At 42.0% G+C, this 14,611-nt stretch overlaps 1 protein-coding gene across 2 annotated transcripts in view; it reads right to left on the bottom strand.

Moving 5' to 3' along the window:
• Positions 1-14,611, bottom strand: part of NRAP (nebulin related anchoring protein) — a 137,986-nt gene that overhangs the window by 25,095 nt on the left and 98,280 nt on the right. For both annotated transcript variants that reach the window (XM_077454995.1, XM_077454996.1), the window contains 8 exons: positions 12,653-12,964; positions 10,997-11,101; positions 10,171-10,269; positions 7,685-7,789; positions 6,430-6,537; positions 3,744-3,857; positions 2,614-2,811; positions 499-603 (listed from right to left, as the gene is read on the bottom strand). In XM_077454995.1, the coding sequence (XP_077311121.1) occupies positions 499-603; positions 2,614-2,811; positions 3,744-3,857; positions 6,430-6,537; positions 7,685-7,789; positions 10,171-10,269; positions 10,997-11,101; positions 12,653-12,964 (1,146 nt within the window). The remainder of the gene's footprint in view (positions 1-498; positions 604-2,613; positions 2,812-3,743; positions 3,858-6,429; positions 6,538-7,684; positions 7,790-10,170; positions 10,270-10,996; positions 11,102-12,652; positions 12,965-14,611) is intronic.

Below are 14,611 nucleotides of genomic sequence, written 5' to 3'. Positions count from 1 at the left end.
GGAACCAGGGTTTAACCAACATCATATGCAGATTAGAGCCCATCACTTTGATATGCAGATTCATACAACAGATATATAAAAAGATATCAGCATTACTTTGTATCTTTTTATCTCTGCCTAAACATTGTTTACAAACACTGTATCAGACAGTCATTTTTTTGAATACTGCTGTATTTACACAGCAATTCTCAGCTGTAATTTTGACAGCTGGGTAGAGCAGCATCATGGTGGAAGGACAGGGCATACTATAAATGCCCTTTGTACATTTTTGATTTTTTCTTTGACTCTTGCAGAAAACCTATTGTCTACAACTACTTAAAATTTTGGATGTTCTATCACTTTCTATTAAAGATACAGTGATCACCAGTACAAATAGAAAAGGTGAATATCCCAAGTGGACTGGGGACACAGGCAAAACTAAAATCCTCACAGCACCACATCATAAAGTACAAAACAAAAAGTTCTAGCTTTAGATATAATCACAAGTAAAATCATTACCTCGCTGATCAGGCCAGATGCCCTCTTCTTTTCCTCAATGTCCAGAGCTCCTGGGATGATGCAACCCACACCTCTCATAAAATTCAGGTCAGACCTGTACCGGTTCTGCCAACCAAAAGATCAAAAATGGAAAAACAAAATGTTACATTGTATGGTTAAAAAAGAACTTGCATTTGGAGCATTAAAAGAGAAGTATGGGTTTGGTTTTTTTTCCATATTCATACTTACGTAGGTGGATGCAGCATCGGACAATGCTACATCTGTCCCCCCGGCACCTCTGCACTGAGAACCGAGCGATCAAACACCGCGATCACTCAGTTCTGACAGCTCCCCGAGCAGAGATCCTCACTCCTGTGATCCATAGGAGAAGCCCAGCCTAAACGAGTTTTGGCTATACTTCTCCTTTAAGCTGGGCTACCAACTCATACCTAAAGGAAACCCATACTGGAGATCTCTCCAAGTGATGGACAGTTGTCACAAATATAGCTATCCCCATTGGAAGATTTCCCCTCTATTTTGGTTCTGGTGGCAACTGTAAAAGTTTGGATTTCCCCATCACATGACCAGGGTCACCAGGAGAAATAGAATGGGGATCCCAGACAGCCATAAAGCCTTAATACATAAGGAGAAGAATGCCACACCAAAGGTCAAAAAGTCATTTTTATTTATTAAATATTAGATCCAATGTGTTTTAGGGTGTCTGACTATTCCTTTTCATCAGGGTTTATGTATTATATAACCTTAGATATGGCAGCACTCAACGAGAATGTGATAATAGTGATATGTAAAAAAAAAAAAAAAACACCAGCAGTTTCGCTGCGCTGCACAGATGGCTGGTGGTGGGAAATAATTATATATACACAGCTATCATCACAATGCAGTTACGTCCAGACATTTTTGAGGCTACATAATACGTAAGCCCTGATGAAGGAAGTCTGAACTCCCGAAGCGCATTGGCTTTCTTATTCCACTATCTAATGAAAAAAAATGTTGGACCATTACTGTGATATTCTTACTGCTTCTTATATATTTGGACTTCGCTCAAGAACCCCCTCATTTTCGGAGTACTGGAACATGTCAGCATCCTAACCAAAGCTTGACCAATAAGATGGTCTCTTACAACACTGGATATTATTAATAGGAGATCCAAGGCCTCCAGCACACCATGGTCAGTTCTCCAGCTATGCTGGGAACACAGCATGTTCTCCTCCAATGATCAGACTTGTCCTGACATGCCCATGCTGCACAGTCATTCATTGGCAAACTTAGTGTGCTGCTGCTTTTCCTCCCCCACCTCTCGCTGTTTTACAAGGTGATCGTTTACAATCATTTTAATTGGGGGTAATTTGAAAGATCAATTTAAGCTTTTTGGGGTTTTTAAACCTAAACAATTTAAACATATTCATGAACAGCCTCAAAGGATATAAATTCACTTTATGTTCACCAAATGCCTTTACAAATTAAGATATTACCTTGTAAAAGTAGCAGTGACATCATCACTGTGCTGTACATAGCCTGTGCAGAGAGCAGAGCTGTGGGAGGGGCCCAACAAGTGCCACCCACTAAAAGCTGCCTGCAGAAAACTACAGGGGGGGCGGAGACAAGACCAGTCACCCTGCACAAGGAGAGAGAGCAGCAGTGATCAGTCTTTATTACAGGAAAAGTGTCACACTGGATTACTGCATATATCTGGAAGAAATACACAAAGAACATGAGATTCATGGAAGAATACACATGGCTCTTTTATGTAGAGAATATAGGCTGCAATGGCCTTTAAATGGCTCCTGTGGGTAACAGAAGCACCTTTCAACTATCCTGCACCTGTCCTTGTGCTCATTTGTCCAAGTTGTCCCAGTGTGAACCGGCACTAACAGTACTTTCTCGGAAACTTACTAAAGCCATTTCACATGGTGGCAGGGCCTTACAGTCAGGAGTGCTCCATACTCCTACTTTTTTTGAATGGTAATTTCAAATCTTGAAATTAGAGGTAAAATTCTGACAAAATTTTGGCAAATAATTTTGCTTTAAAATCAAGTCATCTGATATCTCTAGGCAGGAGGAAAAAACATTTAATATTTTACTCAATTTGTTTAATCCCAGTTGCTGTAAACATACCTCGCTCTGCAGCTCGTAGGCTCTCTTAGCAGACAGCAGCCGCAGGTCGTCAGACATCGTTGTGTAATGGTGGAGCAGGTGCCTGTAATCCTGATCGCTGATCAAAGCTTGGGCCTTCCTAGCGTGCACCATATTCACCATGTCCATTGGTAAGTGGAACTGAGAGCAGCTCTTCTCGAAGCCTTTCTTGTACTGAACCTGTGCAGAGATATGGCAATGCGGAGTCACAATTCAGAGGTTTTGGGAAGAAGCGGGGCAGCTTGACTGAGCTAAGGCACTCTTTAAGACATGGCCTTGACCAAACAGTCATTGTGACTCTCTATATCATACAGGAAGCATTCATTTTACAGACTTCATAGTTGGTACATCTTGGTATCTGAAATCAGGTTTTCAGTGGGAGTGTTCTACAAACCAATAGGTAGGAGGAGTGGAACCTTAAGCCGGCTTAGAAGAAAGCTCAGAGTGGGAATCACTAGTGTGATTATATTCACTAGTAATCAAAAGAGCAGAAAAGATTAGCTTTAATGGGAATGCACTTGAAGCTGTGGCCCCCTGGTTGCCAGTCACTGGTCCGGTTCTACCACTGCGCCCAGGGCAGCTGTCCCTCATGCCCACCCCTTGTGCCAGGTTAACAACGTGTAACTAACTTTTAATAACAGCTTCTAAATGGTGCTTTCCTTACACTAATGTGAATCTGTGCTTAACCCATTATGAGCAAGAAATAGGTTCACCTAAAAGCCAGCATGCCCAGTGCTCTGTCTGTTAGAGAAAAGGGTAATAAGCAGTACTCCTCAGTGGGGAACATGTGACTTACCCATATAATGCATCACTCAGTGACAGAGTGGCCAGTTGCCCATTGGGGGTGGGTAAAAAAATCCTTAGCCCTGCATAAGCTCTCATAAAAGTGACTCAGAACTTGCACCAATCTTCTAATCAGGGTAACAATAATGAGTAGAACCTGTTTTGCCTTGGATTTACTTTATGGTGGAGAAACAGGCACCTTGGCTGAGCTAAGGTATCTTTTAAGACTTGGCCTTGACCATGTCCCACTAGCCCTCCCCATTCTATGGGACCACCTTCTTGAATAGGCAGAATATGTTGGTAGGTGGCCAGAGAGGGGGGTAACTTACCTCACTGAGCAGAGAAGAAGCATGGACAGTGTGTGAGAGGTTCAGGTCATCCTCCAGTCTCCGAAGACTGGTCACCTTTCCTTTAGACTTTTCAAAGTCTGCCTTATATTTATACTGAAAAAACAAATCAGAACACAGACCACTAAATACATTTCTTTAAGCCCATGAAATTTAAAAATTATCATTCACCGGCACTGCAAGGGTTATATGCTTGTTTAGTCTAGGGGAGAGATTTTGCACTTTTAATTTACCTGATCCTCAGTTCCCCCAGCAGATGGCACTGCGCTGGTGGACTGTTCCTTGACGTCATGTCCAAAAAGACATGGATGAGTGAGATTGGGGTGGAGGAACTTGACTGGCCTACACAGAGTTCTGACCTCAACTCCATAGAACAACTCTTTGAGATAAATTAGAGCGGGGACTGCAAGCCAGGCCTTCTGGTCCAACATTAGTGCCTGACCACACAAATGCGTTTCTGGAAGAATGGTCAAACATTCCCATATTCACACTCCTAAACCTTGTGGACAGCCTTCCCAGAAGAGTTGAAACTGTTATAGTTGCAAAGGGTGGGCCAACTCAATATTGGACCCTACAGACTAATGCTCTGTACACATGGTTGGACTTTCCAGCAGAAAATGTGCAATCGGATCTTGTTGTTGGTAAATCTGATTGTGCGTGGGCTCCATCTGACTTTTTCCGCCGGAATTTCCAACACACAAAGTTTGAGAGCAGGATCTAAAATTTTCCAACAACAAAACTGATTGTTTAAATTCCGATCGTGTGTAGACAATTCCGATGGACAAAGTGCCACGCATGCTCCAAATAGATTACGAGACGAAAGCTATTTGCTACTGCCCTCTCTATAGTCCCCTCGTACATGTTCTACGTCACCACATTCTGAATGATCTGATTTTCTGACAACTTTGTGCGGCTGTGCATATGCAAGTCTGGGCCAAAATCCTTCAGAAAAATCAGATGGATTTTGTAGTCGGAATGTCGGACCGTGTGTACAGGGCATTAAGCCTTGTACACACAATCGGATTGGTGGCCCGCAAAACCGTGGAATTTTGTCCAAAGGGCGTTGGCCCAAACTTGTCTTGCATACACACTGCCACACAAATGTTCGCCAACAATTACAACATAGTGACGTACTAGACATACTGCATGGTTTTTAGCTTTTTAGCGCCACCCTTTGGGCTCCTTCTGCTAATTTTGTGTTAGTAGAAGTTTGGTGAGTGTTGATTCGTGCTTTTCATTTTGCTCTTTTCATTTTACTCTTTTCAGTTTGTTTCTGGACGGCTGTTCGTCAACCAGACATGTTGCGGAATTGGAGGAGATAACGTGTTTTTTTATTATTGACATTGGAGTTATTGCTTTGACATTATTTTTTTGGTTGAATAATGATTTGATTTGTTATATTTTCTATATTTTTGGATGCATAGAATGTACTTTTTGGTTAAGTTCTACTGGCAGATAACATGTCTAATTTTATTTGTTTTCTTTTTTTAATGCACAATAAAAAAATTGTGTAGAATAATACTTGGCTTGTGTTTTACTTCATATGACAGTTTGGGAGTAGGAGTTACATTTTAAAACATACAATGTAAAAGTAACAAGGGACACCAACATAGTTGTATCTTTGATCTTATAAACTACGGGATAATGGTGTTGTGGTAACTTGCCCAAATACAAAAATATAAAAAGCATAATAATATTATTCTTGATATCACTAGAAAAAAAAAGCCTTTTAAAATTAATTTGCAATAACTCCATCAGTATCACCAGCAAAGAAGCTTCATTATTATCTCATTAAAAAAGAAGAGAATGTGCGCTGCATTTCGAGATTTCATAATTTGCCACGTCACAAATGTTAATTCTCCATTAGGAACGCTAGTTTACAAGACTGACGGCTTCTGCTTCCGAGCATGCGTGTTTGATCTTTGGATTTTTGTCCGATGGAGTTGTGTCGGAAAATCCGACAACACACATTTGTTGGCGGAAAATTTGAAAACCTGCTAGCCAACATTTGTTGGTGTAAAGTCTGACAACAATTGTCCGATGGAACATACACACAGTCGGATCTACTGCCAACAGCCTGACATCCAACATTTCCCATTGGAAAGTCTGATCGTGTGTACGAGGCTTTAGACTGGGATGCCATTAAAGTTCATGTGCATGTAAAGGGAGGTGTCCCAATACTTTTGACAGTATAGTGCATATTTTATTTAACAGATGAATACAGTACGGTGTGAATATTTTTTAACTATTTAAAAATTTCCTTTGCTTGCAGTACTAAAGTCACAGACAGAAGAATTTCCTCTCAGAAGGAGCAATCAGTAATTATCCAGGACCCTCCATACTTCCCAGAATCCTCATCCCCCTGCTTTTAGAATTAACGCTTTTCATGAAGTCAGCTGTATGATTTACTGTTTTTTCATGTCTGCAGTGATGATGGGGATGTGGTGTTCCCCTATGACTGATCATATGATCATCAGATACTCAGCTTTTTAGTCTGTCTCTGCTTCTACAGAACAGAAGCAGGTGAGTGTTTTGCAGTAAATTCTTCCACAGCAGAGAGAAGACCTAGAGGGATTTTTTTCGCTTGTTTAACTTCAATGCCATACAGGGAGTCTGGAGATTGCTGATTATCTCACCCGGGGATGCATAATGTATAAAGAAAACTCACTTCACTAATTATTTCCCCAGATGCCTTTGCAGCCTGGAAGGGGATGGCATCCAGCTTCAGCTTGTATCCTCCATCCCTCTGACGGCTCCATGACTCCTTATATCGTGTCTGATGGAGAAATAAACAATTTGTTGTAATTAAATGTGAATTTACTCCACAGTCCTTCTACCGCTAAAAAGAATTAGCTGACATTAACCACTTGCTTACTAGGCACTTAAACCCCCCTCCTATCCAGACCAATTTTCAGCTTTTAGCGCTGATGCACTTTGAATGACAATTGCGCTGTCATGTTGGGGTGACTGCTGCCCCGAAGAGGGTGACCATATGAGTGGACAGTGGGCTGGATTTGAGGTCTATAATGTTAAGCAAGGGGGATCGTAGAGCCATGGAAGAATTTCAACCTAAGTAAGGTCCAGGGAAGCTGGGCAGAAGTTTGGTCCTCAACTAAAGTGTGGTGACCTCCTCCAGATGGGCTAGTAGCAGAACCATGCATCTTGAAACCAGAAAGGCTTAAAGGTTGTTTATCTGTGAAGGCTGTGAGTACTCTTTGCCCACCTTCTGGAGTCTGCCACATTCATAGGTGTCCTGTACCCTAACCTTCTATCCCAGGAGTGTCCCTCAACTAGGCCACCTGCCTAGGGGAGGGGTGCAGTTGTATGCCTGATCTTCTTAAGTTTGCTGCCCAAAGAGGGTGAGCATGTGACTGGATAGCGGGCTGGATTTGAGGCCCATAATGTTAAGCATGGGGGATCGTAGAGCCATGGAAGAACGTCAACCTAAGTAAGGTCCAGGGAAGCTGGGCAGAAGTTTGGTCCTCAACTAAAGTGTGGTGACCTCTTCCAGATGGGCTAGTAGCAGAACCATCCAATATCTTGCAGCCAGAAAGGCTTAAAGGTTCTCTATCTGTGAAGGCTGTAAGTACTCTTTGACTACCTTCTGGATTCTGCCACATTCATAGGTGTCCTTTGCCCTAACCTTCTCTCCCAGGAGTGTGTTCTGTGCCCTAACCTTCTCTTCTTGTTTGCTCAGAAAAGTTACAGACACCTGCTTGTTCACTTTGCTCCACTATGCCAAGGGCTACACTATGAGGTGAAGTTCTAGCCCAGCCTGCCTCTGAAGTTTCCCATATGCCTTTGGGGGTCAGGGTGGGCTACAAAAGGTAAAATGAAAATGATTCAAGGGCCAATCTGCCACCCCGTCATAAAATATTGCTTCCATGGCCTGTGTGCTCACCACATTAGAGTGAGATACTTGCCTCGCTAATGTTCAGTGCATTGAGTTTTGCTTGCAGGATTTCAGGCAGCTCAGCAGTGGAGGTATATCTGTGCTTGATGTTCTCCCCTTGCTCTTTGTATTTGCTCTGTGAAAATAGATACCATAAAAAACACAAATATAGCAGATTACTGGATGAGAGGAGCTGCTGGAAATGACATTAGAGGTTTCCCTCAAATTTCAATAAAAATTTGAGAAATTTTGGGGAAATGTAGTGGAATCAACACAGGAGTGTAAATAAAGATGTTTTGGTATGGGTTCAATGGGCTTTAAATAGAAATTCACTTACATGCAACATGCATTAGCCCATTACTGTGCCATTGATTTTGAATGGTATGATAACGCATTAAGGCAACGCACCTCCAACATGCATGGGTTGCAGCACATTACAACTCCTAACAGGCTTAATTGAAATTTCAAAAAATGGCGCATGTCTTTTTTTATTTATTTTTTTACATTTTGATGCATTGCCTGATTGTTCATTTGAATGGGCTACCCAAATACAAAGCACGTTATGAGCAACAACATGCACATTAACCCATATGCATTAATGCAACGCACCAAGCCAAGGTGGTCTGAATGGGCCCTAATGTTTACATATACACTATTCATCCATCCTAAACATAGAAAAGTGACCTCAGAAAAAAAACAAGTAGTCCATCGAGTCTTCCCATTTTTTGTTTTGCTTTGTTTCTGCTGTATTTTTTATTTTTTTTCTTTGTACACTTTATTGTCTGACTATCGATCTATGTTTGTCCCAAGCATGTTTGAAGCCATTTACTGTTGACTATCTCACTACCTCTGCTGGGAGTTTATTCCAATCATCAACCACCCTTTCAGTAAAATAATACTTTCTACAATAAATTTTTAATTTCCCTCCAGTTAGTTTGAGGTCATGTCCCCGTGTTCTTGACTTTGGTTTCATATTGAAAAAACTGCCCTCCTGAACTTTATTCACCCCTTGATGTATTTAAAGCTTTCAGTCATGTCTCCCCTTTCCCTTCTTTCCTCCAGACTGTACATATTAAGTTACTTATTCTATTTTATTAATATCTTTCTGTAAGAAAGGTCTCCAGAACTATATTCTAAATGAGGTCTCACTAAAGATCTATATAGGGCAGGGTCTTCAAACCTTCTAAACAAAGGCCCAGTTTACTGTCCTTCAGACTTTAGGGGGGCCGGACTGTGCCCATCGGGAGTTGAAATTTTCCTGGCATCAGTGGAGTGTATCTTTGGCATTGGAGGAGGGGTTTAGTGGGTGGAATAGTACCTCATCGCTGGTGTCAGTGCCAGAATAGTGTCCCCTCGTTGGTGTCAGTGGGAGGAATAGTGCCCCATCACTGATGTCAGTGGTAGGAATATTGTCCTATCATTAGTGTCAGTGGGAGGAATAGTGCCCAATTGTTAGTGTCAGTGGAAGGAATAGTGAATCGCTGGTGTCAGTGCCAGAATATTGTCCCAGGATGTCCAGGGGATGGAATAGTGCCCAGTTGTTGGTGTCAGCAGGAGGAATACTTCCCAATTGTTAGTGTCAGCAGGAGGAATAGTGAACCACCGTTGGTGTCAGTGCGAGAAATAGTGTCTTGGATCAGTGGGAGGAAAAGTAGCCCAAGGGCTCGATAAACGTGAACAAAGGGCCGCACCTGGTCCTCTGGCCACAGTTTGGAGACCACTGATATAGGGGAATCAGGAACTCCTTTTTCCTGCTGGTGACCCCTCTAGTGATGCATCCTAGAATTCCATTCCCTTTTCCTACTGCCTGGTCACACTGTTTGCTCATTTTGCAATCATCTGAAATAAGTACCCCCTCTTTAGTGCTGGCTAAGGCTGTCCATACATTACACAATTTTCTTCTACAACTTTCCTTTAGATTTACCAAAATCATATAATATGAGGTCACACCTAAATACTTTCTATTGTGTATTCAATCAGGCAGGCCCTCGACCAAATAGTTAAAGGTAAATCTAAAGGAAATTGGACAAGGAAATTGTATATATGTATGCCCAGCTTAACACTGTATCCCCAATGTTGTACTCTCATTGTACTCATTGAACTGTAGTCTCCACTGTTTTGACCAATCTTCCAGCAATGCCAAATCATGTTCCATGTTACAGACACCTCCAGGGATGTAAACCCTTTTACACACCTTTGTGTCATCAGCAAAAAGACCTACCTTGTCCAACAAACCTTTAGTTATATCACTTACATATATAGATAAAATAGAACAGGACCCAGAACCTGTTCTTGTCTATTCACTAGTGTCATTATTTTAGGGCCCAGTCAGACCTTATGCTTCAGTGATCCCTAAACAAGATAACCATGTGGTCTCTCTTCCCTGGAGTAGACAGCTGCCCCTGCAGCCTTCTCCTTCTCCTAGTTACAGATCTGTGAGCCATGGAATGTATACAGGTAACATTCAGAAAAGACACATGAAGATCTTCTATCTAAATGGCCAATTTCCAGACTTACATCCACGGCCTGATCGTAGCTGATCCGGGCCTGAATCATCTCTGGCGTGTCCTGGATGCTGGTGAACTTCAGAGCCGATGGTAGCTGCCTGTACGACTTCTGTGCAATGCAAGATAATGAGAAATGTAAATTACAGTTGTCACTGGGGCTCATTCACAGAAGGAAATTGTTTAAACAACCAGTAGTAGTACTATATGAAATGTTATAAGCACTGTATGTTTAATCATTTTTTATTATTATTATTTTGTTATTTTATTTATTTATTTTCAGGTACGTATATAGTGCCGTCAATTTACATAGCGCTTTACATATACATTGTACATTCACATCAGTCCCTACCTTCAAGCAGCTTACAACCTAAGGTCCCTAACCCACATTCATACATACTAGGGCCAATTTAGACAGGATCAATGATTAACCTACCAGCATGTCTTTGGAGTGTGGGAGGAAACCGGAGTACCTGGAAAAAAAACCACGCAGGCACAGGGAGAACATGCAAACTCCAGGCAGATGGTGTCGTGGTCAGGATTTGTACCAGCGACCCTTTTTGCTGCTAGTTGAGAGTGCTAACCACTACACCACTGTTTCTTTCTTGCTGTCGTTGTCCTATTGCTGTGTATACATTAACAACCACAGTGAAACTAAAACTGATTTTGCCAAAGTAGTCTTCAAGATGGTGGTCCCAGCAATGCTGATGTAGGTGACGGGGATAGTATTTGTGGTGGAACCAATACTAGTCATAGCACCAGCTGGAAAAGGTAGTAATGAAGGGAGACATTTATAGATTGCAGCAATCATAGCGGTGGAGATATTTTCAGTTTCTCACCTCACTGATGAGCTCAGATGCTTTCTTAGCCTGTAGCACATCAAGCGATCCCTCAGTAATCCAGCCAACTCCCCTCATCCATTTTAGGTCGGATTTATACTGGTTCTGCAGGGCAAATAGAAGAGACGATATGAACATTGCAGAATTCTTTTCATGTGTTTCCCAAATGCCCCTCCCAACTCTCCAACCCATAAGCCATTCGTTGGGTTTTTAATTCATTGATATACAACTCATATACACCATAGTACTGTACAAGTATGGAAAACCTCTGACATTATACACTCTTCTATGTTTTAAAAGTGACGTGCCTCGTATAGTCCCATACATACCTGGACCAGTTTGGTCAGGAGGCAAAAGACCTACCAATATGTGTTTAGGTTCTTGAAGATAACACAGGAAAAACTTCCAAGCACCAGGACTGGAGAGCCCCATTTGGAAATGAGCTTGGGAATTATAGCATAGTAGGAATGTCTTATGCCGCGTACACACGATCGAATTATCCGGCGGACTTGGTCCAAAATCTGCGGCGCTCCGCTTTAATTATAAAAGATGTAATTTTTCTGAAAATTTATATTGTTACTGTAGTGAGACATTTCAGTAATTCGTAAAGAAAAGATTAATTTGATTAATTTGGATCCTTTAGAGCCTGGACGCCACCCCCTCTCTTACGCCACCCCCCTATATGCATAATGGAAAGATTCATGCATAGCATGAATCTATCCATTGCTGCCGCAGCCACCCCCCATTCATGTGTCTGGCCCCTTATGGGGCACCGGGAACATCAATTACAGGGGCAGGGGATTTTTTTGAAGGACCTGATTAAAGCCAGAGGATCTAATAGGCTTCAAAATAGGGTGGGCTCGGGTCGCATAACATGCGACCCGGAGTCCACCCAGGTGTGGTAAAAAGAATATAAAATTAATATTCGCTGTTGAAACACTGATCCTCAATCGGCCAATCAGAAGAGGGTGTAAGACCCGTTTTCAGACTGGCCGAAAAGAGAAGACTCGCGATTGGCTGCCGAGGAGGAAGGAGGAAATGGAAGCCGCCGCCGTGGAGAGCAAGACAATCGGCTGCTGCCAATCAAATCCAGTGACACAGGTGTGGGGCCTGAGTCCTGCTGTCTGTGTCAATGGACACAGCAGCATGACTCCGGAGCTTGCACATGAGTGCCCCCATGGAAAGCGGCTCTCTGTGGGGGCAATCAAGAAGCGGAGGGGCCAGGAGTGCTGCTGGGGGACCCCAGAAAAGGAGGATTGGGGCCACTCTGTGGAAAAACCCTTGCACAGAGGTGGTAAGTATGACATGTTTGTTATTTAAAATAAAAAAAAATAAAAAATAATCCTTTAGAACCCTTTTCAGATCTAAACACTATATGGTTGGGTGATAAAGCAATGATGGCATGCAGAGACATTGGGGTTGATTTACAAAAACTGAAGTGTGAAAAATCTGGTGCAGCTGTGCGTAACCGATCAGCTTCTAACTTCAGCTTGTCCAATTAAGCTTTGGCAAAAAGCCTGGAAGCTAATTGGTTTACACGCAGAGCTGCACCAGATTTTGCACACTCCAGTATTAGTAAATCAACCAGATCTGTAGATCTGCTAGATATATAAACATGAATTAAGTGATGGATGGTTACTTGCTTTCTATACTTACATCACTCTGCAGCTTATACGCCTTCTTCGCCCACTGCACCTTCATGTCGGTCGGCAGGACACTGTAGTGGTGGAGGAATGTCCTGTAACCCTGATCAGTTGCCAGGGCCTGTGCCATGGTGGCATGTGCCATTTCTAGCATGTCCATGGACATACGGCACCGTTTATTCATCTCCTCGAAGGTACGCTTGTATTCCAGGTCACTCTGCATTTTTGTCATCTGGAGCGAGTGAGAAATTTTAGAGTCTCCATCTGCAGCCTGAACCCCAATCAGCTTCCCCTTGGTCTTCTCATATCCTTCCCTGTACTTTATCTGAAAAGAACAAATGGAATATTATTTGAGTTTTTTTCAGTCAACGATAGAAGCTGATTGGTTGCTATGGGCAGTTGAGATAGAACTTGTCTCGGATACTTTTCCCCATTTAGGTTTTCTGCTTTCCTACAGAGTGCTGAGCATCCCCTATTATAGTATATTAAAAAAAGGACAGCCAGTCAACACTGAGCACTTAGAGTGGAACTAAACTGTATCTGAGAACTTCAAACTGAAAACACTATTTAATTCATTTTTAAAATTGAAAGCAATCTCACCAATCAATCCATGTCTCCATAGTTTATTGTGATGAGAAAAACACTCCCTAGCATTTCTAGCTGCAGCCACCTTGACTAATGGCAGATGATTCATGTAGAATTTACTTCCTGGAATCCATCTGTCATTAGCTCATGCGTGCAGCAGGATGGTGTCCTCCACATGAAAGAAAAAAAAATACCCAAGACTCATGGGATGTATGATATAAATTTAACCTAACCCAGAAATCAGGAAGCAACTGAAGAAATGTAAAAAAAATGCTTAAAGCGGAGGTCCACCCTAAAGTGGACCTTCTGCTCATTGGAATCCTCCCCCCCTCCGGCGCCACAATTGGCACCTTTCAGGGGGGAGGGGGTGCAGGTACCTGTACAGTACAGGTATCTGCACCCACTTCCGGGATAGCTCTCTGCGGAAAGGGGCGTAGATTACGCCCCTTTCCGAAAGTCCCCCGCTGCCTGCTGGGAAACACACAGATCCCAGAGGCAGCGGGTCCATCCTTATTGCGCAGCGCGACTCGCGCATGCGCAGTAGGGAACTGGGAAATTAAGCCGAAAGGCTCCACTTCCTGATTCCCATACCCAAGATGGCAGCGGCAGCACCCGAGAGACGATCGAGAGATCGGCTTCGGGTGCCGACATCACGGACGCGCTGGGCGGGTAAGTGTCCTTATTTTAAAAGTCAGCAGCTGCAGTATTTGTAGCTGCTGGCTTTTAAAAAAAAAAACGGCGGAACTCCCGGCGGACTCCCGCTTTAAAATTAGTAAATGTAATATACCTTCCTAATAGTTAGTTACTAATCATACTAGCATAAAGATTAAAAATAGTTAACACTGATTGAGAGAGCTTAGCTTTGCTAGTATCTGGCTGAGCAAATTGACTTGCTAATGTTCCCACTCTTCCACGAAAGTGAAAGGTAAAAGGTTATTTGGGACTCCTCAGCAGGTCACCCCTGCATTGTAAAGAGCTATTTATAGTCACTTATAGATAAATCTTGCTCTCTGACCATTGATTAAATAAATGCCTTTATCTTTTATTTTATTTTTGTTTGTGCATATTGTTTGTTTTTTTAACTATCAAATTCAGTACAATATACCACATAAAAGACAGTACTTAATGTACTGATAAATGACAACATAAGATTAACAGTTAAATAAACATTAAAGCAAATACAGAAATTGTGTACTCTCGCAAAAATGTTTAAACCCCTATTTGGATTCCTTTTTTTTTTTTAAACTGAATATGCAACAAAATATATCAAAAAAAAAAAAAAAACGAAAATACTTTTTTTTTAATAACCAGTTTTGCCTTTTACTTTTTTGATGTATATTTTTTGTTACTTAAGATTTTTTAAACAATAAGTAAACCAACATCAAAA

Source organism: Lithobates pipiens, unplaced genomic scaffold, assembly GCF_037356315.1.
Source record: "Lithobates pipiens isolate NorthernLeopardFrog02 unplaced genomic scaffold, aLitPip1_a1.2 Scaffold_25, whole genome shotgun sequence".
Taxonomy (NCBI): Eukaryota; Metazoa; Chordata; class Amphibia; order Anura; family Ranidae; genus Lithobates; species Lithobates pipiens.
The sequence above is the reverse complement of the archived record's forward strand: the minus strand, read 5'-3'. Positions and strand labels throughout refer to the sequence as shown.